Source organism: Saccostrea cucullata, unplaced genomic scaffold (assembly GCF_032062105.1).
Source record: "Saccostrea cucullata isolate Sc308-1 unplaced genomic scaffold, CSIRO_AGI_Scuc_v1 ctg406, whole genome shotgun sequence".
NCBI lineage: Eukaryota > Metazoa > Mollusca > Bivalvia > Ostreida > Ostreidae > Saccostrea > Saccostrea cuccullata.
The window spans coordinates 514491-541615 of NW_026930103.1; the positions used below are offsets into that span (position 1 = coordinate 514491).

The window sequence follows — 27125 nt, forward strand, 5'->3', positions numbered from 1 at the left end:
AAGGAAAGCGATAGATATTCAGATGTCAAAGTACAAAAGCGTAATGAAGGTATAAACCAGGAATTTATTGGTATGCATATTAACGACCCAACATTGTCAGATGTACAAAGAAAAACATTGAAAGGCATTAATTTTAAAAAAATAAGTAAAAGGATTAAATGACAAATAAATTTTCACAAAAGCCATGCGAAGAAATGGTTATTAAGATTTTGTAATATGTATAAATGTTTTAAATCAGAATTATACAGTTATTACAAAAACACCCAGTTTTTATAGTCATTTCAAATGATGAATTTCAGAGAAACACGATGGATTTTTTCTTTAGGTGGATTGCTTAAAAAAAAAGAATTATAAAAAAAATTATATCAGTCAGAAAGATTTTTTTTTATCATTTCGTTGCACTATTTAAATGACAAATCACATAGTGAAAATAAATAATACACTTTTTATTTAATGAAAGATGACTTTTTATGCGAATTTTGACCCAAGTAAACCCGAAACCAAGTAATTGATATTAAACTTTCAATCTTTTAAGCTTCTTCTTTAGAAAAATAAAATATTTCGCAATACATTTTTTCTCATTTTTCCCCGTATTGGTTTTTGGTACTCAAAAAAGTAATGCATATATGAGTAATGTGGTTAAAATATTACACATTTAGATAAATGTTTAATAAAAGTTTTAATGTCATCGTAAAAAAATTATGCTGGTTTTTATTGCACATTTTCAGATATCATGGCGGGAATCCCAAAACGATAAAGGAATTAATAAACCATTTAGCACATGATTATGTAAAAAAATAAAAGTACAACATTATTATTCAACACAAGGGCTCTTGGATTACTCAGTCAAATTTCCAACTTTAATAATTTGCTGAAAATGCATTTTTTGTACAGAACCTTCCTCTAAAATTTAAAATCTATTTTTTTTATAGAAATCTTTACTTTGATAGAATATATAAAGAAAGCTACTTTTCAAAACTTTTAGAATAAGCTAAGGCATAATAAATATGCTAGTTTGTGAGAAAATGAGCTTTGGGAGCTTTTATCATTCATGCTTTTTAGTTTTTAATGGATGTTGCATGAAAAAGATATTACAAATAGTGATCATTCTATTTATGAAAAGAAGTATTATAGTGTCCGAGAAAATATGATTGATATTTCCACGTATGTTATTAATATTTTTTTTAATTTCCAGTATTCTTTTCAAAAAGATAATATTATTTATATTTGAATGTACGAAAATGATTGTTTTTATTAAAATCTTCCAAAATAACAAGACAGAATAAATGGAGTATTCTATGTGTGCTTACGGTGAATCCAGTTTTTAATCAAGTTGCACTATGAATATGGAAAACATGACACTAAATTAACAATTTCATAATCAAGGTAATGACAGTTAAGTTGATGATAAAAGAGTATTGACAACAACCATGATTAAAGTTAACATTGTCACTCTATAGTCGAGACATTGTCTCGACTATAGAGTGACAATGTTAACTTTGTTGCCTATAAAATTCATCGTTAGGACTAACCTTTTTCATACACTTTTTAGGTCATTATTTTCATACAGAATTGACACGACTTTCTCCGTTTACCAAATCATGACAAGAACCTCATGGCCAGAACTCCTCCATGGTATCTCATCTAATCTGATGTTTTCTATAGGTCAGATTGGCTTTGTTCCAAGTTATTTTGCTTAGCATGATTACTGTGCGTCATTCTTACATTATTATCGTTCGTTTATAGTTACATATGTGTCTGTAATTTGTGCATAATATTTATCTTTTAATTTTTATACTCTCGTTTCTTGTGTGCAGATTTCAAATATGTTTTAAGGAGAATATGTATATATTTTACAGCAAAATATGTATTAAAGGTATATTTCGGTAATTTTTTTTAATTATTTATATGTATTAATATGTACATAGATTAAAAGTTGAACACGTTACACTTGGTAACATATACATATAAACACATCTGCATTCATATGTATTTTTAATCGAATCTACACAGATTAAACTTGAACGTAGCGTATTTTAGATGTCTATATTCAGGGCTATACTTTGGGAACTACTCCGTGGTTATTTATCCATTATTTCAAACAAGATTACAGAAAAATAGATTCATATTTACATGTATCTTATATTTCCTGACATATTTTCATAAGGTCAATTTTCGTGAACTAAGACAAGAGGACAGATTTTTTCTTTGAAGTGTTCAGTTGTTTTGTATTTTACAATATATGGAGAATATGAATAGGGTCTCTTCATTTCTTGAAAACAACAAAAGACAAACACCATGAAAAAAATGTCTTCACCGTATAAAAAAAATAAATCAACCAGAAAAGGATTTTAAAATATTTTTATTCATCATTAGTCATTACAAGAATTAGATACCAGTAATTTATCTATACAAACATTCTGCATCTCAAAACGTGAGAAGAAAAACACAAACAATGAATGTTTTAAATGAGTACATTTTTATGCAAACAACAAATGTTTTTGGATTTCAAAGATAAGGAGAAGTAGGTTTATGTTTGTATAAACTTTGGGCGGCAAGCGAATACAGCAACCTGAAACAGACATAAAAACAGGAAATAACATCAGGAAAACCTTGATAAAGTAAAATCATCGAGTGCGTGTTTTGATGAACATTTTTAATTGATTTTAAGTACTTGATTATAATTTACAGCAACAGGACTGTTAGGCTAATTGTTAGTTTATATTTTGTGAATTATCATCTACATTTTTAATGCTGATAACAAATACCAAATAAAAATAATGTTTTAATAATTACAAAACTTGGTCTTAATTTGAACTTTTAAGTAACAGAACTTAGCAAATATTTTCGATTATTGCCTAATATAGTAAACTTACTTCATCAACAAAACCCTTGAAGTTCTTAAATCCTTTACTTTTTCCAATAAATAAGTTTTCATTTTTGTCCTGAATAGGTCCTAAATAGGAAAAAAAGAAATAACTGACTATTCACATAATAAATACTCCAGCAATTGCAAATGGAAAAAAGTAACATTCAATACAAATTAATATCAAAAAAACTTTAAGGAAAAGGAACTTTCTTTGCATAGTTAACGCATAGGAGAACCCATAAAATATTCCAAAGAAAATGTAACAAATTTACTTTGAATTTAAATATCAGGAAGACAACAACAACAATGAAAGAAGAAGTATCCACGATACATGATGCAACAACAAGAACAACAGACACCATTTAATACAATATTCATGTGGGAACGTTTTACAGGGTAATATTTCTATTTAGATGTTAGAAATTATATATAATTATGTACTTACCTAATGCCCAGGAGCCCAATACTTTTTCGTTTACAGCCAAGACCAGCTTGTTTTCATCATGCATAAGTTTCACAGTATTCCAGTTTTCTGGCTGAAAATCAGCATAATTATTTATCTAACATTCATATAAGTCCTCATAAAATATTTGAATTTGAAATTTAATTGCTTTATTCAATTTTCATTCTTTTCTACTTACGTTTAGTTTTGTATGAAGTGTAGAAATCCCATTGTCATCCCTTTTGATCATCGTGTGTACATTGCTAGGACTATTAAGAATAAGGAGACTTGGTTGTACTGATTCTATGCTGTTGCTAACGATGGCCCTTAGACGACTTTCATTTCCTGTTTCCAAGAATCTGACTGCAATAGTTACTTCAGTTTCCTTACTGAAGTCTAGGAATTTCTTTATTTCTAGGTAACTATTGCCATCAAATTTTGCCATTCCGTTGGATGTTAATTGTACCCCGTGATTAATTACTTCTCTCTTATTACCAGAATAATCTCGGAAATTTCCGTTAAAGGGCAAGTACAGCTCAGGTTTACATACTGAAAAAAAAAATACAAAAGAAAATATTTCTACAAACTTTCCCTGTCTAACCCATACTACGCAAAAGTAACAACTAATATTAGTACTTCACTGTTCCAGCTAAGTTGTTCTTACTTGTAGAATATCCTTTGTGATAAACACAGCCGCATTCTAACGCACTGTATTGGGTATTTTCCGGACACGTCATGTTGTGCCATTTCACACCACCTTCGACATATTGTTGATAGCGAGAGCGATCCCCGAAAATCGGACGGCTATCGCAAGGTCCCTGATGAAATGAGTCCCCGGGGCATGGATCTGTACAGGTTGTATCTTTGACACACCCCCGGTACTTCTTGTATCTTTGTCCTTCTGGACAGCAATCTCCGACTGATTTCTGAAGGTTACATTTCCAGTAGGTTCGACAGTTTCCGGAATCCATTGGATGAGAATTCAGTTGTCGTAGGCTGCACTTATCTATTGCAAAAATTTAAAAATTATTCAAATGTAAGCCTTATTCTCCTACATATACAACACATAAATGTGATTGATTTGATTTTTAGCTTTAACGTAAGTGAAACATGCTTTTTTTTCATATCCATTCTACACACATGTACGAGGTAGCTCATATTGCCGTAAAAAGGTTTTTTACGGGTTCATTGGACTTTTTTTTAACGTTCATGCGCTCTTGAATGAAATAATAAGGACTTCGTCATTTATCAAATTTAAATGTTATTTATATTAGCCAATGGTTTTAATAATTAAAAAAAATGTATTCATTTAGTTGATATCTTTACATGCCGTAACAATACTATTTACCTGATTTGCACTGCACTTCACTCGCAGTCCTACACGTGGGTACGTCCTGGTCCCAGAACTGACCAAATGGACATTGTCGGGGGACAGTTAGCTTATCTTGTAGCTTCTCCCCCTGATAACATTGGTAAAACTTGTCACAGTCTGAATCGTGATTTTTGTATCCTACACCGTCTATTACCCGCGCTCCACTACACACATCTAACAAATACAATACAAAACATGCTAAAGAAATGTGTACAGTAGATAAACAATTGGAAACTTGGTGTAGAATTTACAGAGTATTTAATTTTAATATCTTTGCATTTAATAAGTACATCTATTTGATAATAAACTATGAAATATGTGGAGAAAACAAAACAGTATTCAAGTTCAGAAGTCCATTGAGCATTACAAATTAGGAGCGGAGAAAACGATCCCGCGACCTCCTGAATTTAGAAAAGAAAAAAAAATTAACAAAAGGGATTCAAACCTACCTTCTACGGGTTTAAGATTTTCTTCCGCTTGAGGTCCTGCTGCAAATGCTGCCAAAGTAGTCCCAACGACAGAGATCAAACAAACAATTAAAACACTAATTAACCTCATTTCCCTGCAGAATTTCTAAAATAAATAAATAAATAAATAAATAAAGTGGTAGTAGCACATCAGCAAAAAATTTCCTAAGTAAATGAATATTTATCTTTAATGAAATGAACTTACATGCGAGAGGTCTCTTTTTGCTATGTGAATTAACTTACTTAAATCAAGAGGATGGAATATACCTACTGTTACGTTTATCAAGTTTACAAATGAAGTAGAAGCAAATAAGAACAGGAGACAACGACACTGCTTAGAGTGTAATTAATGGTCAATATAATCAATTTGATGATGACGGTTAGGCTAAATAGATTTTACAATTCTTCTTTGTCATATAAATATGCGTCAATTTGTCAGAACATTTTGACACCAGTAACAAATGACAACAACACGTGCGACTGATTTCTTTCAGTAATATTATGAAAGATGAAATGAAAATTCTTTGTGAATTAAGACATATTCAAAACTAAATACTAACACACCCCCATATTCTTATCATAGAATGAGAGACAGAGAGAAATAAAAAGACAGTAAGACGACTAGAGAGGAGGCTCAAAAATTTGTTCAGTCTTGAAATAAATACACCATTTTTACTTAGCACAATAAAAATGGAAACAAAAACATAGTTTTATTTACTCAAAAAGCAAAAAAAAAAAAAAAAAAAAAAAAAAAAATCCTCCTTTTAAGAGATAAGGAAAAAAAAAGATAGAAACAGACTCTAGGTAAAGTAAAAATTCATGTACCTACCTACTAAGTGTTTTCATCAAATACTGAAGTTCATGAAAGTCTGCCGCATTATAATGACTTTGAAGTTTGATTTGATGACTAATTTACGCAAAGTACGTATGAGCCTAATGAATTACCTGGTTTGTTATTTTCCTCTGACGCCAAGTTGCACCTTACTATTTAGACAAAATTTCACGAATGAGATGATATGCTAATCCTAAATTCCTACGCCTGATTATTTACTGCATACATTAATTTCAAAGGTCGTGTAAATATATATTACCTATCGTGAAAAACAAATTCTTAATTAATGTGCATTTCCTAAGAATCTACGTGCGAGGTGAAGCGAGGAAGAAACCGACTAGTGCCTACCTATCTGAAACAATGCGTCTTTGAACCGTTTCATGAGTATTTTAAAGATCCGCATAACATTCATTAACGCAATTTAATTATTGACATCATTCGGTTAGAGTGCGCAAGCAAAGGAAAGTGGTAAGAAAAACATTTACCCCTTTTATATGCAAAACAGGATTTGAATTTTTATTTAGAAGGGAAACAGTATTAATGTAAGTATCATTATATAGTGAGAGCAAGCAAAAAGAATTTTGAATATTTCATTCAAATTAATAGATTTGAAAATTAGAAGATTAAATTCATAATCAAAAGAGGTCCAAGAATAATCATTCCAACTTTAGTATTTTTAATTTTTGAAACAAAGAAGATGAAAAAGAGAATAAATTATTATAAGTCTTATTTTTTTAAGTAATCTGTAAAAGATTTTTGTATTTTAATTTTCAATCTATGTTTTTATCATTTAAGAAATATATGACTAATAAAAAAATATAAATAAATTAGAATGCATTGACAAATAAAAAGGTTTGCTAACATGATTATATTTGGGATTTCCAAAATAAGTTATAATTATAAATAATTCTAAAGTAAAGGTATATTTAATTATTCCCCCTGGTACTAAGTACTGATTAAGATGTCTGTTCCATCTGTCTCAAGACTTATCACCCTGATAAGTCTTTAGTGTATTGACTAACGATACATATGACATATATGGATGTATTTTATGTTACTCGGAAAACATACTTGATCATGTGACATCCTACATTAGGCTCATCACCCATTAGTTGCTTTTTTAACATTTTAAGTTTGTTACACGAATGAAGAGTTGAAAGATTAGGGAAACGACTAAGGTATTTTCAATTATTTTGGACTCTCTTTCATATACTAAGTTTAAAAAAACATACTTTTTCTTACTGGAGAAATTAAGACTTGTTTTTTTTTTAATTTAAGCATATCTTCATAATCTTTCTTAAGAAAGCAAACGATTTAAAATAATTAAAACTTTATGTATCTTATGCTTTAGAAAGCTTTATTTGTAAATCGCTATTTTGTATGATATAAAAAATCTTTGAAAACTATATTTGTTGAATCTTCATAAAATCTTTCATCTAAATAATTTTTTTCCAGATCTTCACAGTGGATAATGAAAAAAATAAAAGAGCTACTATGTATTATCGCAATTTATATTTATCAAGTCAGAAGCGTGGACGAGAGAGGTAAATAAAATCTATCTAATAAGTCATTATTTAACATAAAGAATAATAGGTTTTTTATTCTTACATAGCATTTAATTGCATATTTTTAAAAATAAAAAGTGCACACATAGCATCTTTGTTATTGCTTTTGTACTGTAAACTCATGATTTATCACTGAATAATTAGTAAAGTTTAAATGATTAGGTTCTTTAACATTCGACCTAAGTTTTACATCATCAGTAAATTTAATTTATATTAATTATTCAAGAAATTGTTAAGTTGAAATCAATATGAAGAAGAAATATTAATTTAAATTTTAAAACATTTTTACAGGATGCAAAGGCTTAATGGAGTTAGTGGTCATTATAGACGGGTCGGACAGTATCAATAAACCCGATTATGATTCCTTAAAATCCTCAATGGCCACCTTAGTGCAAAAATTAGACATTCAAGAAACAGAAATCCGCATATCGTTCATTGTCTTCAGTTCAGACATTGCATTGGAGACAGACATGATGGGGGACAAACAACAGGCGATAAACACAGCCGCCACATTACCCCACCCCAGGGATGGGACCAAAACATGGTTGGCACTGGAGGCAATGGTGTAAGTTCCCCATGGTTTTGAATCCTTCATTTTTTTTATGGTTAATCACTTAAGAAGGTTATGTAAGGAACATACTGAAAACAATTAAGTAATTCTAAAATTATGTATAGGATATATTGAGCTCTTAAAAGACGGAAGTGGTAGACAAAAAACGATCAAAAATAAATAAAATAAATATCATACCTACCGGTATCTTATTAAAAATTTCAATCAAAGACCAGTTTTCATTTGGTGTTAATAAACCATTTCTTATATATTAATGAAAATAAAAGAATAGAAAACTGAGGGGAAATTTAAAAAAATTAAGCTTCAGTTAAACTGAATTTGACTGCGGAATGTTCCGTCCATCTGATCAATATAAGGGGCTTACGTTGGTATTGACTGTTCAACAGGAGATGCTTGCTCCTTCTAGGCAACTGATCCCACCTCTGTATTTTCAAGGAATCCGTGTTTTGTGCACTCTTTACATATTTGTATTGTTTATAGATTATTTTTTTTTAGATCGATCGGCATTCGTTGTCTTCAACTGTTACATCAAGTAAACTTTAATTCGTGTTTTTTCTTTCCTTTCCAGAGGAGTTATAGATAGAGGTCGCACCCCAGGCCGCAAAGATGTGCCTGTAGTTGGCGTGGTGCTTACTGACGGAATATCAAAGGATGAAGCAAAAACCAGGCAAGCTGCCAAAGCTTTAAAAGACATGGGAGTGACAATGTACGCTATTGGTGTAACAGACATCAAGAATAAGAAAGAACTGAACGATATAGCCTCAGGGAGTGAAAAAGTCATCACTTTCCAATCTTTTTCCGAGTTGGCAGAGAAATTGGAATCTCTTGTAAAACTTGTCTGTCCTAGTAAGTGTTTGAGAATAAATCTGTTTTTCTTTCCTTGATAACTAAATTATGTCAAACTATTAATGGAGACAACTGCTGAATCTGCTGTGGTCAATTAGTCTTTTTCTATAATATCGAATAAAAATTTGAATCTTCAACTGGTATTCGCTTGCTTCATCACTTGATTTAATTTAACCTAATCTAATGAAGTCTGATGATATCAGTTTTTCTTTTTTTCGATTTACCTTAATACATACCTTTGTTTTGCAGAATGTCCTCCAAATCCCCTTCTTGCACACTCAGACACCCAACAAGGAGACTACATTGTGGACACAGTGTTGGAGTATCATTGTATGCCGGACTATGTACCAGTGGGAAATAACACCATCTTGTGTCAAAGGGATCTTACATGGACAAAACTTGATTATGCCTGCAAATGTAAATTACATTCTTTGTCATAAAAGTAAATCTCAGCATTCGACCACCGTCAATCAAAAAGATAAGTGAATCAAAATTAAAGATACTAAAAAATGAAACCTTATTATCTTGTAAAAATAATAGACTTGAATTTGTTAATATTAACATATTTTACTGACAATATAAAAAAACCAAATTGGACACAAAAACAGGAAATCCCCTCCCTCTTCTCAAGTTTTTTTAGTATGGGTTCTGTAACTTTAAAATGACATGCTTATCCTTCCAGCTGACTGTGGCGCTCCTCCTGTTTTGGATCATACAATCCTGGATATACCAGGCAGACTTGAAGGATCAAAGACAAAGTATCAGTGTACCAGAGGATCTGTTCTAGAAGGAACACCAGAAACTGTCTGTCAGGAAAACGGACAGTGGTCCAGACCCACCTTCAAATGTCGAGGTAAGCCAACTTTTATTTCAATAAAAAGAACACGAAAAATTGTATGGAACAATTAAAAATGTAAGCCAAAAATGGAAAAGCAGTTGGCGTAAAAATACAACTTCCATTTTGACTGATTTGTTGGTCTTCTGAAAAAGAATTCAAAAATGTAATCAAGCAACAAATAATTGGGATGTGATGACATATCTATTCCAGCCGACTGTGGATTGCCAAACATCATAAAACATGCTATACTGAGTGACGGAGGTCAACTAGAGGGTGACAAAAGAACATACACATGTGATGCAACAACCACTGTACAAGAAGGAAACCCCACCATAGTGTGTCAGAATAATGGAGAATGGTCCGTAACAGACCTTTACTGTAGACGTAAGTATTCTATTGCCATATTAATATAGATTGTAGATGGATGTCTGATTGCTTTAAAGATTTTTATCTTGCACAGGGTACATGTACTGCTGGAGTGTTGTTAACATTGTCACTTTGTAAACGATAAGTATTTTACACTATTAGCAGAATATTTGAAGACATCTGTCACCCTGCCTTTGTTTAGGCTGTAATGGAATAAAGTTATGTGCATTGTGATGAAATATTTTCATTATTGGCATTTTATAGCTAATTGTGGTTATCCACCCAAAATTGAACGAGCTACGATATCCGCTGGTGGATTATTAGAAGGTGTCACACGTACATACACCTGTAACGTAGGTACAGTCACAGAAGGCAAAACAATGATAACATGTGGTCCCGACGGAAAATGGTCTGCCACCAACCTTTACTGCAGGCGTTAGTATCAATTAATTTTTTACAAGTATTCTGTTATAAGTTAACAGATTACAGTTCATCTTGGAGTATCAAAGAAGAAAACAAGTGTTGAAAAAAAAACAATGCAAAAATTGTTCAATTCAAAGTATTTTAAAAATATCAAGTTTGATGATAAATATTTTTTATTTTTCAAACAGCTGATTGTGGACCACCACCAAATATAGAACGTGCGATAATTAAAGAACACAACGTGGTTATAGAAGGCGTCAGGCTTCCCGGTACACTGGAAGGAGTCACGAGGTACTACCAATGTCAACCAAATACTGTGGCCGAAGGACTGACCAGTACTACCTGTCAGCTGAACGGACAATGGACAGTTACCAATCTTTACTGTAGACGTAAGTAAAAGTACCAGTAGTTGTTGTAACCTACTTTGCAAACAATCAAAAATATTGACGTTTACATTTCAAATATATTTGATCAAAAAATGTTTTATAAATATATTGATTCCACAAATTGAAAGTCAAAATGATTTTGCTGCTTTATTTCTATAGAAAACTTCTATCTTCTATCTATAACTTTCTATAGAAAATCTAAATTGGACAATATTTAATAAAGATATGTTTAATCAAAAAACTTAAACAATTGAAGAGATTATACTGGTATTCTAATTATTTATATATCTTTCTTTTATAAAGCTAATTGTGGCAATCCCCCAACCATTGAGAGAAGTACCGTGACTTTTGAGGGAACACTGCAGGGTCATAGCGCCACCTATACTTGCGTACAAAATACTCACACAGAGGGATCCACAAATATCGTCTGCCAAATTGATGGAACCTGGTCATCCACTAATCTTTTCTGCAGACGTAAGTCTACTTTTAAATCTACTGAAACAAAAGTATTTATTCTGTATTAACTAACCATCGGAATCTTGAGCCTTTTAGCGTTAAAACAAGGTTCGTGTTTTCACTACATGTAAATATCATGCATTTTCAGCCGATTGTGGGCCACCACCGGTAATCGAACGATCCATAATTTCTCCTGGAGACAATAAGCAGGGAACAACAAGAACGTATAGTTGTCTTAGCAGTACTGTTATGGAAGGAAATCCAGCAATTACTTGTGGAATGAATGGAATGTGGTCACAAACAAACCTATACTGTCGCCGTGAGTATTCTTAATTCACATTTCCAGATTTCAATGCAAGTTTTAAATGCCTGTTAATAGTAAATGCATTTGGGTTGAATATATCTATAGCTTGTTGATTGTTAAGAAAGTGTGAAAAATCATTTTCTTTGTGTATATTTAGCTGACTGTGGACCACCACCAATGGTTGAGCGTGCCGTAATCTTAGATTACAATAAGGTCATAGAAGGTGTACGGCTACCTGGAACTCTAGAGGGAGTAACTAGATATTACGAATGTCAAGCAAATACCGTTGCTGAGGGACTGACCAGTACAACTTGTCAAGTGGATGGAACATGGTCTTCTACAGGATTATATTGTCGACGTATGTAATAAAGTTTATAATTATTTCTTCTTCTAAGGTCAAAACTTACAAAAATATACAACAAGAAGTCTTTTAAGGATTTCTTTCGATGGATCCAGCAGATAATTAAATAAATCAAAGATTTAACACCATTTGAATTACTGTTTTCTAACATGTAATTTTAATAAGTATCAATTTCCATCTATAGCTAATTGTGGTAAACCACCAGTTATTGAAAGAAGTACCGTGACTTACGTCGAAACATTGGAAGGACAAACAGCTACCTACACGTGTGCACAGAACACAAGAACAGAGGGCTCCACAACGATAACGTGTCAAAACGACGGAACCTGGTCATCTACTTCTCTTTATTGCAGACGTAAGTGAGCTTATAGGATCAGTAAAATGGATATTTTGTGCTATCTTCATTTTCATTTTTGAACATGGCAAAATATGACCAAGATGATTGCTTTTCAACGTCTTATTTTTTACATTTTCTAGCCAATTGTGGACCACCACCAATGATACTTAGAGCCAAGATTTCCAAAGGCGATACATATGAGGGAACAGTAAGAACATACACATGTATGAGAAACACTGTCACGGAGGGGACACCAACCATTACTTGTGGCATTGATGGACAGTGGTCAAAGACAAACTTGTACTGCAGACGTAAGTATAAGACAATTTATCTCAGGTTGTAGGTTTTTTGAGTAAATAAAGGGAACAAGGATGTAGTTCTATCTCTACGTGCATGTATCTGCTGTGTCTGGAGTTGTGTGAGTCTTTGTTGATTTGGGGAGTCGTCTGATTGGAGCGTCTTCTAATTTTAAGGAAAAAGACGAAACTCATCAGACTCATCCTCGGACAGCTCGTCCTCAGAGGAAGACGAAGAATCCACAACTCCAAGGCGCAGGCGTAGACGGAAGTGTTGTCGTAGCTTGCTCAATAAATGTTGTCGTAGAAAGTGTCTGAGGTCGTCTAGGTGCAGGTCGAGGCTTAGGAGTACAGTACAGCCGATCAGAAATGCTTACATTCCAGAGGAGGAAGAGATGGACTTCAAGATTGATACACAGTATCAAATCAATGATGCAATTGATCTTAAAGAAAGCGATGATGACGACATATGATGACGACATATAATATGGCAATACAGAACTGTTGTTTTTTTGGACACTGAAATCAACTATTCTGTGTGCCACAAAACTCTCTAACCTTTCTTTGTTGTATTTAAAAATCTAAAGTATTCTTTTGTTTTGTTGGGCACATGTCCTTGTTAATTGAAACCTCAGAAGGTATTGAAAACAAGTATATGCCTTTCAGTATTCATGTAATTAAGTTTGAATTCTTCTTCGATGTGCTCAGGTCTTGTTCATTAGTATTCACTAAGTATTGCACATGTTACGCTATTTACGTTTTCTTATCTGTTATCTTTTACTATTGTTTTGTTGAAATGGCACCATTTAGTATTCAAATATGGAGAGTCACTAGTATAGTATTAAGTTTTACTGTTTTATTTTGTTGTTTCTTCTTTGTTATTTAATCAGAATAAATTGCAAATGAATCTCCTGACTTATTTTTCATCGATAAAATAAAATATCCGATCTTCCAAGCAAAATACAAATATCTTCATTATTAGTTATCTTAAAAAGCATAAAACTCCCTTTGAACAAATGATTTTACTGGCGGACTGCTGTTGTAGCGGACTGTGGTGAACCTATGAAGATAGAACGAGCAACCATTAACCAAGGGTCAACACTCGAGGGAGATGTCCGGACATACACATGTAACCAGCAAACTGTCACAGAGGGGGAAACTCGGATAACGTGCTTAGAATCTGGATTCTGGTCAAATACAAGTCTTTATTGTCGACGTAAGTGCTTTCACTATATTTCCATTACCTATATTTATTGTCATTTCTATTATCCATTCGCAAACAAAATTTGTAAGGCAAATGAAAAGAATCGGAAACAATGAAACGCTCAATATCTGTCTCTCGAAGTATGCATGATATTGGAGATACTGGAGATTCCAGAATGCAGTTTGATTCAGATCCTCAGGTTTATAAAATTAGCAGTTAAGTAATCAACAATACTCATAAAAGTATCTCTGAATCAACAAAATTATGTAAATTTGTCCACAGTATTTCGTTAAAGTTAAAGATTAAAGTTAATCATATTATATAGGGAAAATTGCCAAATCTCCAATATTTCTGCAGAAAAAAGCGTATTGGAACATCTGCAATGTATTTTCTAATTGCAAATTGATCAACAAATATATTTTAGGTTTAAAAACGATAGTTATCCAGGCATTCAGAGAAATTGTCATGATTTTTGTATTTATTTGATATTTTTTGTTTTCTATTTCCGTCATATATTCTATAGTAAATAGTGTAAAAGGCTTTTGCTATCATTGCAATCAAGACACCACAAATCACTTCGTATTTCATATCATGCAAATAAGCATTGGTATCTAAGCCTGGATTCAAGAAAATCTTATTTCTCTAAAACTGTATTAATTTTTTTCCTTTTATAGGGTACAGATATCAACTTTTATAAGTCCTTTTCTTAGATTTCCAAAACCCTTGTATCTTATAAAGATGAATAAAATGAAAATTTGTTGCATGAAAAAATTAAATTTCAAGCTTCATTTTGATGCATTTCAAATTAATTATCAATTTTTGGAGTTATCCTTCCTGGCTGAGGATCGGATATCCTTAAACTGACAAACATACTACGCACCCATAAAAGATCTTCAGTTAATATGATTTTTTTTCTTTGTCTCAGCGGATTGTGGAGAACCTCCATTGATAGACAGAGCCAGTTTGGATGTAGGAAAGACTGTAGAGGGCGTCATCAGAACGTACACCTGTCAGGTAAAAACTGTGACGGAGGGGTCCAGAGAGATCAGATGTGAAATCACCGGTCTCTGGTCAACGAGCAACTTGTATTGTCGACGTAAGTACTTTTTCAGCAATTTTGTTTCATCATTGACTTATCAATATTTTATGAGCATGTTAGTCGTTTAAACAAGTAAAAAAAAAAACATAAAATTTTTAATATATCAACTATCAACTTTCTTTTCAGCGGATTGCGGACCACCTCCAGTGATTGAAAGATCAACTGTCTCCGTTGGAAACAATTTACAGGGAACTACTCGAACATACGCTTGTGATCAGAACACAGTAACGGAGGGGGAGACTTCAACAGAATGTCAGATAGATGGAACCTGGTCCCAGATCAATCTCTACTGCAGACGTAAGTCAACTACATCTAAACCCTTATATTAAAAATATGAACTCAAAATAAATATACAAAGATAACAAACAGTATTCAAGCTCAAAAGTCCATTAGATAATATAAAATTGATAGAAAGCGAACACGGACCTCCAAAATATCAAAGGTGGAATAAGATACAATTGAGGAGTTAGCACCTCCTGTCCTTTATATTTTCTAATAGTTTTAATCAATTTCACAGCGTTAGTATTTACTTCCTGGTTGTGATGACTACGCAGGCAAAAATACTTGATCTTCAGTTTATATGATTTTCCTACTTTTAAGCGGATTGTGGAGAGCCTCCTTTGATAGACAGAGCCAGTGTTGATGTAGGCAAGACAGTAGAGGGCGTCATCAGAACGTACACCTGTCAGGGTAAAACTGTGACGGAGGGGTCCAGGAAGATCAGATGTGAAATCACCGGTCTCTGGTCAACTAGCAGTCTGTATTGTCGACGTATGTACTTCGCACTTTCTCAGTAATATTTATTTCATTATTAACAATTTTTCTTGGCCTGTGAATCGTTTAAACATGTTACGAACGAATTAAAGCTTACACAATTCAAAATCAAGCAAGTTTCGGGAAGATTTTCAGTTACCAAAAGAAGAAACAAAACAAAATTTTAAAAATATCAACTTTCTTTTCAGCGGATTGCGGACCACCTCCAGTGATCAAGAGATCAACAATTTCCGTTGGAAACAATTTACAAGGAACAATCCGAAGGTACACTTGTGATCAGAACACAGTAACGGAGGGGGAGACTTCAACAGAATGTCAGATTGATGGAACCTGGTCCCAGACAAATCTCTACTGCAGACGTAAGTCAACTACATCTAAACCTTTTTTATGGAAAAGAAAATTTATTCTCCAAATTCTTAAATGAATTTGACGAATTGTTTTTTTTTTAATTTAGCCGATTGTGGTGATCCTTATCCAATTCCACGCGCCATCATAAGTGCTGGTTCCAATTTGGAAGGGTCTAGCAGAATCTACACCTGCAATCAAAACACACGCACAGAGGGAGAAACTACAATAAGATGTGAAGAAACCGGATTGTGGTCCCTGACCAACCTGTACTGCAGACGTAAGCTACACCTAAAAATATATTTTCACCTAAATCCTGCTAATCTTGCAAAAATATTTTTCCTATATTGTTAATAAAGTAACTACGTAAATAATTATTAACAGCCAACTGTGGTGAACCTCAACCAATTCTACGTGCCACCATTAGTGCAGGAGGGACCCACGAGGGCGACAAGAGGATGTATACTTGTAACCAACAAACAGTAACGGAGGGAAATACTGAAATCCATTGTCAGCCTAACGGACAATGGTCCACCACCAATCTCTACTGCAGACGTGAGTTGATTCATAATTATACGAACTATTTGTCACAACATTCTGCAAAATCCAGCAGAAATTAATTTAATGTTTCTGAAATTTTTGATGAATGAAACCAGTTTAAAATGAGAATTTCATTGCTGCAATTTTTGAAGTGTCAAGTTTGTCAAGGACAGTCAAATATTTCACTTAATTTGGGTTAATGTATATATTTAGAAATTTTTGCAAATTGTAACAAGGCCATTTCTTACAAAAAATGTATAAGAAAGACTTCAAAAAAGGAAAAAATCTGAGAAATAAAACAGCCTTATACTTAACTTCTAAAGTAATAGGTCACAGAAGATAATGAATGCGACTTTGAAATTTAACAACTATTAAAATTTTTCCTTTAGTAATTATAATTATTATATTTAATAGAAATTCATGCCAAATACATTTAGGTGTTTTTTTTAAATATGTCTGCAGAAAGTCAGTTATATTCTCTTTTCTTTGCACTCTTCAGCCGACTGCTTAGAACCACCCAAGATTGACCGAGCGATTATTAGCGTGGGTAGAACAGTAGAAGGAACCACTCGCACATACACTTGTAATCCAGGGAGCCACACAGAGGGCACCACCACTATTATATGTCAACAAAGTGGAGCTTGGTCAGCGACTAACCTCTACTGCAGACGTAAGTGATTCATATCTTTTGCAACTCTTAACCTTTAGTAGAACTCTGAATACATGTAACAGCGAGTCCTTTTTGGTTTAACCAGTTTTACGTTTATAAAAAGAATAATTTGTCAGAAAAAATATGCAAAACTCAAACTAGACAAATCGCTGTGTTTCAAAGGATCAATTTAAAGATACTGCTATAAAAAATCTGTACCATTGTTTAATGCTACTTTTTAATCAGCTGACTGTGGCAATCCACCCATTGTGGCAAGATCGAGCATTTCACTTGGCAACAACTTAGAAGGTACGACACGTTACTACACATGCGCAGAAAATACTGTGGCAGAAGGGCTTAAAGAGACAACTTGTCAGATTGATGGAACCTGGACGGTTACAAACTTATACTGCAGACGTAAGTCTTCCACCTCGATCAGTAATTACCGTATATAAACACCTTTTTACAAGAAAATAAATAACTTCAGATTATAACTGGGAAATTGAATTTGTGGAATCACCTCATTTGAGAACTGAACTTATTTTATGTTATATTATATAATACATTCTTACATTAAAAATGAGCTCGAGAATCACTTAAGTGAGAGAGATAACTTTAAATCTTTTAAAAACCTTATGAAATTCAGTTTCGGATTAAAGTTCTTGAAAAAAATTCAAGTTTGAAGTCTATAATAAAAAAAATTAATATGTTTATTTGAATACATTATCAGTATAATATATAAATTTTGTTTTAAAAATTAGCAAACTGTGGAATGCCAATGAACATCCCTAGATCAACTATATCTCCTGGAAACACACTCGAAGGAACCGTCAGAACTTATACTTGCGACGAAAATACCGTAACAGAGGGACCCACAGAAACTGTCTGTCAGTTAAATGGACAGTGGTCACTAACAGCAATGGATTTATACTGTAGACGTAAGTACAAGCAAATTATGCATTCATAATAATGTCTGGTGCAAACAATACCTCTAAGAAGACCCACTACCGCCAATTAGTTGTTTAATCAATTAAAAAACATTATTTTTTACTCATCTATTAGCTGACTGTGGAGAACCTATGCCAATCAATCGCGCGACAATAGCGCCAGGAAGCAATCTAGAAGGTTCCACCCGTTTCTACAGCTGCGCATCAAATACCGTAGCAGAAGGACAGCTTAACATTATTTGTCAGAAAGACGGAATGTGGTCAATGACTAACTTATATTGCAGACGTAAGGCTGAAATTGAAAATTTATTTCAAATATTTTATAAAGGCAAAAAGTCTTCTTAAGTAAACATCTGGTTAACATCTGTCCTTCACCTTTTCAAGCCAATTGCGGTATCCCTGACACTATACCTCGCGGTGGTCTTAAATATGAATCAACCTTGGAGGGTGCAGTAGCTACTTATTCCTGTGCCTCAAACACCGTACTGGAGGGTGGTTCTACAATTGTTTGCCAGGGAGATGGACGCTGGTCAAATATAACTACATACTGTCGGCGTTAGTATTTTGTGGTTAATCTTTTAAATAAAAAAAAAAATTGTACTTCATTTAAAAGTAATCAAACATTTTGAATACATGTAAATATATTATAAATGTGAAGTATAATAAATAATACATTTCAAATCTTTTTAAAAATTTGTTAAACTAATATTATGCCTAATAATTTCAAATAATAATACATGCTCTTTAATGAAATTCTTAAAAGGTAATACGTTGTTAACGATGTTAATTATTTATTTTTCATTCATCAAGATTTTTATTTGAATTTAATAAATGTGGACATAATATATTTTTAAAGCAAATTGTGGAGAACCTCCAATCATACCTCGCTCTACTGTGTCTGTTGGGGGCACACTGGAAGAAGATACTAGGACATACACGTGTGACGTTGGAACAGTCGCAGAATCCGGACCCTCACAGATTGTGTGTCAGAAAAACGGGCTCTGGTCATCCACTGACTTGTACTGCAGGCGTATGTAAATAAAATTTAAATCTAAATGAAAAGATGAATCGGTTTATATGATAAACAAAGTAAGGATGACTTTTTTAAAACTAAAGATTTAAGAATTTCTTTGTAAAAACAGCCGACTGTGGTGCTCCTCCAGTTATTCCCAGAGCCACAATATCACCAGGTAGTAACCTGGAAGAGAGTATAAGAGTGTACACATGTGACGCCAACACCTTGACACAGGGTATCATCAACATTAGGTGCGATCGTAACGGACAATGGTCAACTACCGACCTATACTGCAGACGTAAGTGAATGTCTCTTGTCTTCTTATCTCCACGAAATATTTAAAAAAATCATGAGAAAAAAATTCAAAAAGCTTACATTGACAAAACAGTATGAAAGTTCCAAAATTTTACTTTTAGCAATCTGTGGAAGACCGCCGTTGATAGAGCGGGCCTCCTTTTATGCCAATTCTACGGCGGAAGGAGGCGTAGCTTTGTATCAGTGTAGTAACTGGACCGTCACGGAGGGATCAACATCCATCGTTTGTCAAAAGAATGGTCTTTGGTCAGAGACCGATTTGTACTGCAGACGTAAGAAGCACAATTAATACTCATATTAATAAGTGGACATAATCAAATAATAAAAGCACATTAAAACATAACCATATATTTTTGTACTGGTCATGCTAATAGCTGCATGTATATGTTCCTTGGAATTTTGTTATAATATCTTCAAACTTTACAATTCGTAGAAACAATATTCTGTAATTATTATTAAATTTCGTATCTTCTTACAGCAAATTGTGGTCCACCTCCCAATATTCCTAGATCCACCGTACAACCAGGGGATACAACAGAGGGTACCTCTCGATTTTATGTTTGCGATAAATCAACAAAAACTGAGGGAATTACCGAAACCAAATGTCAAAAAGACGGAACTTGGTCCAAACTAGACATGTACTGTAGACGTAAGTGAACAGTTTAATTTTACATTAACTTTGGACCCAAGTATTAATGACAAAATATGATTAAAAAGGAATTAAAGCCGAATAGCTTTTATTCAATTTCCTCAACGAGTTATCTTTCTTTTTTGAATTTAAAGATTTTAATTATCAAATTTTCTTCGGTACTAAAGCTGACTGTGGCGCTCCTGTTTCTGTGGAGAACTCTAAAACAATTTACCCAACCTCTACGGTGGAGGGCACAAGACTAACACTGGAGTGTGTAGCAGGGACGGTAGCAGAAGGAAACAATGAGGTGTTCTGTCAAAAAGACGGAACCTGGACAAAACCAACGCTATACTGTAGACGTAAGTCCAGAGTTAATTTACATATATCTGTACATACATGTAGATTACCAGACCAAAATCCCTCCAAAACAATTACTTTCAGAATTAATTTTTATAGACACTATAACCGGAGAAAAGGTTTGAAATGGATTTTTTTCAGATTGAATCAAAGTATTATTTAATGATGTTTGCAAATATATTGTTATAATTCTTACAGCTGATTGCAAAAAGCCATTCATGATACCAAGAGCAACAGCGCAGTACACTAGCACATTAGAGCAAGCTGTTGTCGTTTATGTTTGTAATCAAGGTACAGTAAGCGAGGGAGAGAATACCAGCGTTTGCAAACATGATGGGACATGGAGTGACGTAAATCTTTACTGCAGACGTAAGCAATTACTTGACAACAATAAAAATGCGTATGCATACATAATATTAATTTTCTATAAATAGTATTTTGCGAGGCATTGATAGTTAAGTAAGACAGTTGATGTGTTAAAAATTTAAACATTTTTTCCCTAATTTTTAGCTGAATGTGGACCTCCTCCAAAAATACAACGATCCACCATTACCGCCGGAAATTGGACAGAGGGATCCACCTTGACATACTGGTGTGATGAGGGAACAGTGACGGAGGGAAATCCATCAATCACGTGTCAGAGTAATGGGCTGTGGTCCGATACCAATTTGTACTGCAGACGTAAGATTATAAAACAATTTTTCTAATTATATCTCTCAATTTCGTTGATTCTCTCTCCCCCCCCCCTCCCAAAGAAAGGGTATAGGGTATTTACTTTTAATCGACAATAAATTGATGATGTTGATGATGATGATGATGCAATATTTTTTGCGTTCTTCAGCTGATTGTGGTGTTCCAAAACTCATTCATCGTGCGATCCTATCAGAAGGTGACACTTTAGAGGGGATAACTCGTACGTATACATGTACAGCTAATACTGTCGCTGAGGGCAAAACGACGATTGTGTGCCAGAATAATGGACAATGGTCTTCAACAAACTTATATTGCAGACGTAAGTGAAATCCCATAAGAACACATAGAAAATATACTAAAAGAATAATCATATAGCTTTGATATTTCCTAAATAACAATAAGATGTACTTAACTGATGATTTTAGCAAACTGTGGTGCACCACCTATGGTGGAGAGAGCCGTTGTGGACATGGATGGGTCGGCACTTGAGGGTGCCATAAGATATTACGCGTGTATCGGAGGATCTGTGCTGGAGGGCGAAAACAGCATCACTTGTGGGCAAGATGGACGCTGGTCTGATGTCAGAGTTTACTGCAGACGTAAGCTACATATATGAAAAGACAAAAAAAAAATTACATTGAATTTTGTTTGCTTATTTAACATAAATTTAATTCAAGTCAGATTCTTTATCCGAAGATGACACTGTATCACAATACAATAATATTAAAGTTTATCAAGTTGACATTTTTTTGGGGAAAAAATATTCATGTACCAGTATGTTAATAAACAATTGAACAATATTTATAATACAGCTAATTGCAACCAACCTCCACCGGTACCCCGAGCCACTGTCGATACCAGTACTGGTACTTTGGAAGGCAGCATTGCTGTTTACACATGTGACCGTAAAACGGTTCAAGAAGGCTTTGGGGAAACTGTTTGTCAAAAGGATGGTACTTGGTCAAAAGTGGATCTTTATTGCAGACGTGAGTTCATGTCTAATTCAAGCGACATTCTTAAATGGTTTTGGAATGATTTAGATTCTTATAGTATTTTATAGGAATCTGAATATGAAAACTTAATAAAAGGGATTGACAATAGGATTTCTTTTTACTATATCTAGCTGATTGCGGTCCACCACCAGTGATAGCCAGAGCCATACTACAGGAAGGCTTTAATACCGAAGGATCCGTACGTCATTATGTCTGTGACAAAAATTCTGTAAAAGAAGGAGTGGGAGAAACTATCTGTCAGTCAGATGGAACATGGACTCCAGCCAATGTGTACTGCAGACGTAAGTAGCGAATGTCTATTGGACTGAGAAAACGTTATTTTAATATGTTTTTCAGAGCAAACAATGGCAAATGTGAATTAAATAGACCTACATGTATTTGAGTCCCGGTTGGCAAACTGCACCTTTTTATGTCTTTCACTTTAAAGGGTAAATTTTATTTATTTGACCTTTTCCATCTTAAAAACTGTAAAATTTATATTTCACAGCTGATTGCGGAATGCCACCAAGGCTCCCTAATGCATTCATCGAGACACCCGGTGGACCAACAACTGAGGGATCAGAAGTTGTGTATGGATGTGTGGAGAATCACGTGGCCGAAGGTGACCCCTCAGTGTTCTGCACGAAAGAAGGACTATGGACAGATTCATCTCTGTACTGCAGGCGTAAGTAGCTTTTATCTACAAATATTTATTAACTAGTCCTATTTTGCATAAGATTAGATGACTTTTGTAAAAGAAATGATCAGTGCTTGATATATAGAAAAAATATGCTGTACCCCCGTTTTTTCTAGCAATACTGGAGTATATTAAAAATTAAAAAATATATATAAATATTGAAAATATTCTTTTTATGAATTTTGTTAGATGAACATTGGTTTTATTAGTTGGTTTGATCAACAATAAAGTTTTCTTGCAGCCGATTGTGGTTTGCCAGCATTGCCCCCACGAGTCCTTCCGTTACCTGACGACGCATACACACTAGAGGGCGCTGTTATAACAATGGTTTGTGACGACGACAATGTTCCTGAAGGAGATAATACCTTAAAGTGTGGTGCTGACGGCCGATGGTCGGTTTCAAACTTTTACTGCAGACGTACGTATTCCAGATTTTATATTTTGAGGAAATTTAGTAAATGATATGAATGAAAATAATCCAAATTTAACCCCAAAATTAGTCGTTCTCAATCAGTAAATATTTAACGTTTTAGCGGATTGTGGAGCACCCCCAAAAATACCACGAACCACTATTAAGGGACTGGAAGGGGGTACACTGGAGGGCACTACTATAATGTATATTTGTGATGATAACACCGATCCCTCTGGAACCCCAACAAGCGTGTGTGGTGATGATGGACTTTGGTCAGAAGTCACAATTAAATGCACAGGTAAGTTTAACATACGAAACTACTAATTGTAGACTAAAGAAAAAATTAAACCATTATCGAACCTGAAATTGAAAATAAAAAGATAATAAGCATCCTAAATATTTTCAGCAAATTGTGGAACCCCAAGTAACATCCCTAGAGCCATAATTAGAGAAGGATTGACGAGCGAAGGAGCAGTGAGAGTTTATGATTGTAAAGTTGGAACAGTAGCTGAGGGAGATAACGCAATCACGTGTCAGAGTAATGGCCTCTGGACCAGGTCGGAACTCTACTGTAGGCGTAAGTATTGGCTTTGTATTAGTACGGTACTAAAATTTTCTTTTATCTCTTTCCTAAAATTAAAAAAATTAAAATGAAATTCTGAATATGTAATGTTTACTTACACAGCGGATTGTGGTCAACCACGCGTGATTGAACGAGCAACCATCTCTCCTGGTGGTACGCTAGAAGGAAGCGTACGCACGTACACTTGTGATGCAAATTCGGAAGCAGAAGGAGATACCGTCACCACGTGCAGAAAAGACGGAACATGGACAACAATTAACCTTTACTGTCGACGTAAGCGCTGACATTATTATACTCGTACTTCTGTAATTTGATTACGTTTGTTCAACAATGCCTACATTTATATGAAGATTAAGTATATTCTAAGCTCTTTATTAATGCAATGTTTGTTAACAGCTGATTGTGGAAAGCCACCTCCTATCGCCAGAGCTACAGTCCGACCGGGTGACACTACTGAGGGGTCAGTCAGAACCTACATCTGTGATGCCGATACGAAGGCTACAGGAGACTCAACCATCACCTGTCAAAAGAATGGAAAATGGACAATATCTACACTCAACTGTGAAAGTGAGTAATTAAATAGCAGCACAAAGAAGTACCGCTTTGTACCAATAATGAATAATGATAAACGAGAAATGGTTTTCAATACAATGTAATGGTGATACGACCTCTCAAGTGTGATTTTTAAATAACATTCTATTTTTCAGTATCGGTTGTCGTGCCACCTGATCCTGATCTACCTCCCGGAATAGGTACATTATTCTTTAAATCTTTTATATACTTTTAGTTCAAAATTCATTTATAAAATTTTAAAATGATTTGATATGCCTGCATTTAATAAAATTGATAATTTCTTCAAACTTTAAATTAAATTTAATGATAAAGACAATTTTATTGTTAAATGATCTTTAAAAAAGAGTAATTTATTATATTTGATATATTTCATATTTTAGATATCTGTGATAAATGTTTAATGAGGAATGGGGTTGGCTTTGTTGGTCATCCAGAACATTGTTATAAATTTGTCCAGTGCTATTTTGGAACAAAGGGGGAAACCCGTTCAGCGATCAGAAGTTGTCCATACGGACAATATTGGGATCAGAATGCTTTAACTTGCAAACTGGCCAAACAAGTTACCTGCTATAAAGGTAGTTTACTCATTTTTACACCTGATTTATTTAGAACTACATGAGTAATTATCAGAAACTGTTAATATAATATAAAATAAATATTTCTTATTTTTAATTTGTTTTATCTTGATAATCCTATCAAATGCTTCATTGACTTTGTATATATTTCTTCTTTTTATTCACAGAAAAATGTAGACTACCAGCTTTGAAATCCTACGCCATGCAACACGTACAAAATTGTCGTGCTTACTGGAAATGCATCCTAGGAAAGTCCTACGGCATGTGTTGCCCAGAAGGAAAGCGATATAAACCATATGTAGGATGTATCACGGATTCCTCCTGTACCGATGCCTGTCCACCGCTTTCAGCTGGGTTGGGAGCTTGTGATTCACGGATGATTTTTGGTAACCCTGCCTTTTTTGAGCAGTACGTTCCTGGTCATAATTGGATAAAAATGCCGTGTCCTCCAGGAACTTCTTATAATGCTGCCGACTGCGCCTGTACTACACATACTGAAATCGAAACCCAGAATAAAGGTTGGCTTGCATATGTTTGTTTTATAAGTTTAAAAAAAAAACTATTTTGCTTTTCACGATAATTTCTGATGTATTCCTATAATTCAATTCTTTCAATGTTTTATGAATTTAAGATTTTTTTTTATTAAAGCTCAAGAGCTAGATTTTTATATACGTTTTTTTTACAGTTTGCCGCCCAGAAGTTTACCTACCATTTGATACGGATACCAATGATAAATCCGGAAATGGCGTATATATACAAAACAATAATGTTTCGGTTGTTCAGGGCGTAGCTTACTTCAATGGAGAAGCAGAGCTAGTTATACCCAGATTTTCGAATTTTGACTACAAAGAACTTGTGATAGCTTTCACTTTCTTGGAAACACCACCTTCCCAAGAGGTGACAGCTTTAGTCAGCAACAGTGACTGCTGTTCTTCAACGCCGACATTGGCGATGGTGAAGAGTTACAAAAGTGTGCACTTCTTAGCCAAATGTAGTGGAGGACTAGTTACAACGTTTAGATTACCAGTTCATGTAAGATTGTTTGTTGAATATCATAAAAATTGACGTTCAGTGCGGATTTTGCAGACATGTTATTTGTTTCAGACAAGTGCATAACTAATATTTCCTCATTTTTTACTCTCTTCCAGTTAGGAAATTGGAATAAGGTATTTTATATTCATGATACGGAGAAACTAGAGGGACGATGTAACGGCATAGATTATTCAAAATGGGCTATTGGTAAGTAAAATAGAAGAAAACAATCAAAAACTTTAAGGAGATTACTTATAAAATGTTGATACCCTTTGACTTCTGGCCAGACTGCTTTTTAAACGCAATTATTTTAATGAGTGAAAATGACTTATTATAAAGATTGAATTTATACTTAAAAACAATGTATTTTACAGGGCCAATACAGTCAACACATACAGCTATACATATAGGTTATGGAAGAGGTTTTAAGAATTTTAAAGGATATATGGACGATGTGAGTTAAATATGATTCTTGTTGAAACTACTTTTAATATATATCCCCCTTATATTTACTTACATGTATAATTGATGTAATGCATATTTATTAAAACCCATTATAATATTACTTCTTTTAAATTAATTTACTTATTCAAAATTCCTTTTAATTCTTAAATTTTTTTTTAAAAGAAGCAATCATTCTTTTTTTTTTCTTCTATTTCAGGTGACTATTTTCTTGTGCAAACCGAGATATATATAAAATGATTGATTATCCAAATTGATGAAATCCAACACAAATGTAAAATTTTTAAGGGGAAAAATCGAATGATTCTAAGTATACATTGTCTACCGGTGTGTACATTCACGTGACTTTTATTAGAGACTTACAGAGCTGTGCAATACTTCAGGAGAGTACCTGTCTCGTTCTTTGGAGTATAGAAATATTCATGATTATATGTAGAAGAAATACCTTTTATTCTTTGTTGAAATCCATTGTGTTTTATTAAATTATTTACAAAATATA

The 27125-nt window shown here is 33.7% G+C and overlaps 2 protein-coding genes across 11 annotated transcripts; one reads left to right on the forward strand and one right to left on the reverse strand.

Moving 5' to 3' along the window:
- Window positions 1-2346: 2346 nt before the first annotated feature.
- Window positions 2347-9334, reverse strand: LOC134282884 (protein PIF-like). 4 transcript variants are annotated; one of them, XM_062765292.1, is made up of 8 exons: window positions 9201-9334; window positions 5133-5256; window positions 4660-4857; window positions 3976-4317; window positions 3511-3860; window positions 3315-3405; window positions 2877-2956; window positions 2347-2572 (listed from the first exon to the last, which is right to left on the reverse strand). In XM_062765292.1, exons 2-8 carry the CDS (start codon window positions 5239-5241, stop codon window positions 2531-2533), a joined length of 1212 nt encoding a protein of 403 aa, XP_062621276.1. In that variant the 5' UTR covers window positions 5242-5256; window positions 9201-9334; the 3' UTR covers window positions 2347-2530. The 4 variants fall into 4 exon arrangements, with proteins under 4 accessions (XP_062621276.1, XP_062621274.1, XP_062621277.1 ...); XM_062765290.1 differs by lacking the exon at window positions 9201-9334 and adding an exon at window positions 6096-6153; XM_062765293.1 differs by lacking the exon at window positions 9201-9334 and adding an exon at window positions 5422-5442.
- Window positions 6279-27125, forward strand: LOC134282883 (sushi, von Willebrand factor type A, EGF and pentraxin domain-containing protein 1-like). 7 transcript variants are annotated; one of them, XM_062765283.1, is made up of 50 exons: window positions 6279-6450; window positions 7438-7526; window positions 7839-8112; window positions 8687-8964; window positions 9214-9381; window positions 9647-9817; window positions 10013-10186; window positions 10433-10603; window positions 10780-10980; window positions 11281-11451; window positions 11582-11752; window positions 11895-12095; window positions 12283-12453; window positions 12576-12746; window positions 13777-13947; window positions 14861-15031; window positions 15161-15331; window positions 15635-15805; window positions 15997-16167; window positions 16263-16433; window positions 16538-16708; window positions 17193-17363; window positions 17589-17759; window positions 18104-18280; window positions 18405-18575; window positions 18674-18844; window positions 19146-19319; window positions 19432-19602; window positions 19721-19891; window positions 20098-20268; window positions 20436-20609; window positions 20806-20976; window positions 21118-21288; window positions 21449-21619; window positions 21726-21899; window positions 22113-22286; window positions 22424-22594; window positions 22801-22977; window positions 23231-23407; window positions 23523-23699; window positions 23808-23978; window positions 24087-24257; window positions 24381-24551; window positions 24692-24736; window positions 24938-25132; window positions 25300-25650; window positions 25818-26164; window positions 26281-26371; window positions 26539-26618; window positions 26826-27125. In XM_062765283.1, the coding sequence occupies exons 2-50, from the start codon at window positions 7454-7456 to the stop codon at window positions 26859-26861; spliced, it is 8535 nt and encodes a 2844-aa protein (XP_062621267.1). In that variant the 5' UTR covers window positions 6279-6450; window positions 7438-7453; the 3' UTR covers window positions 26862-27125. The 7 variants fall into 7 exon arrangements, with proteins under 7 accessions (XP_062621267.1, XP_062621271.1, XP_062621269.1 ...); XM_062765284.1 differs by lacking the exon at window positions 6279-6450 and adding an exon at window positions 6923-7160; XM_062765287.1 differs by lacking the exons at window positions 15635-15805; window positions 15997-16167.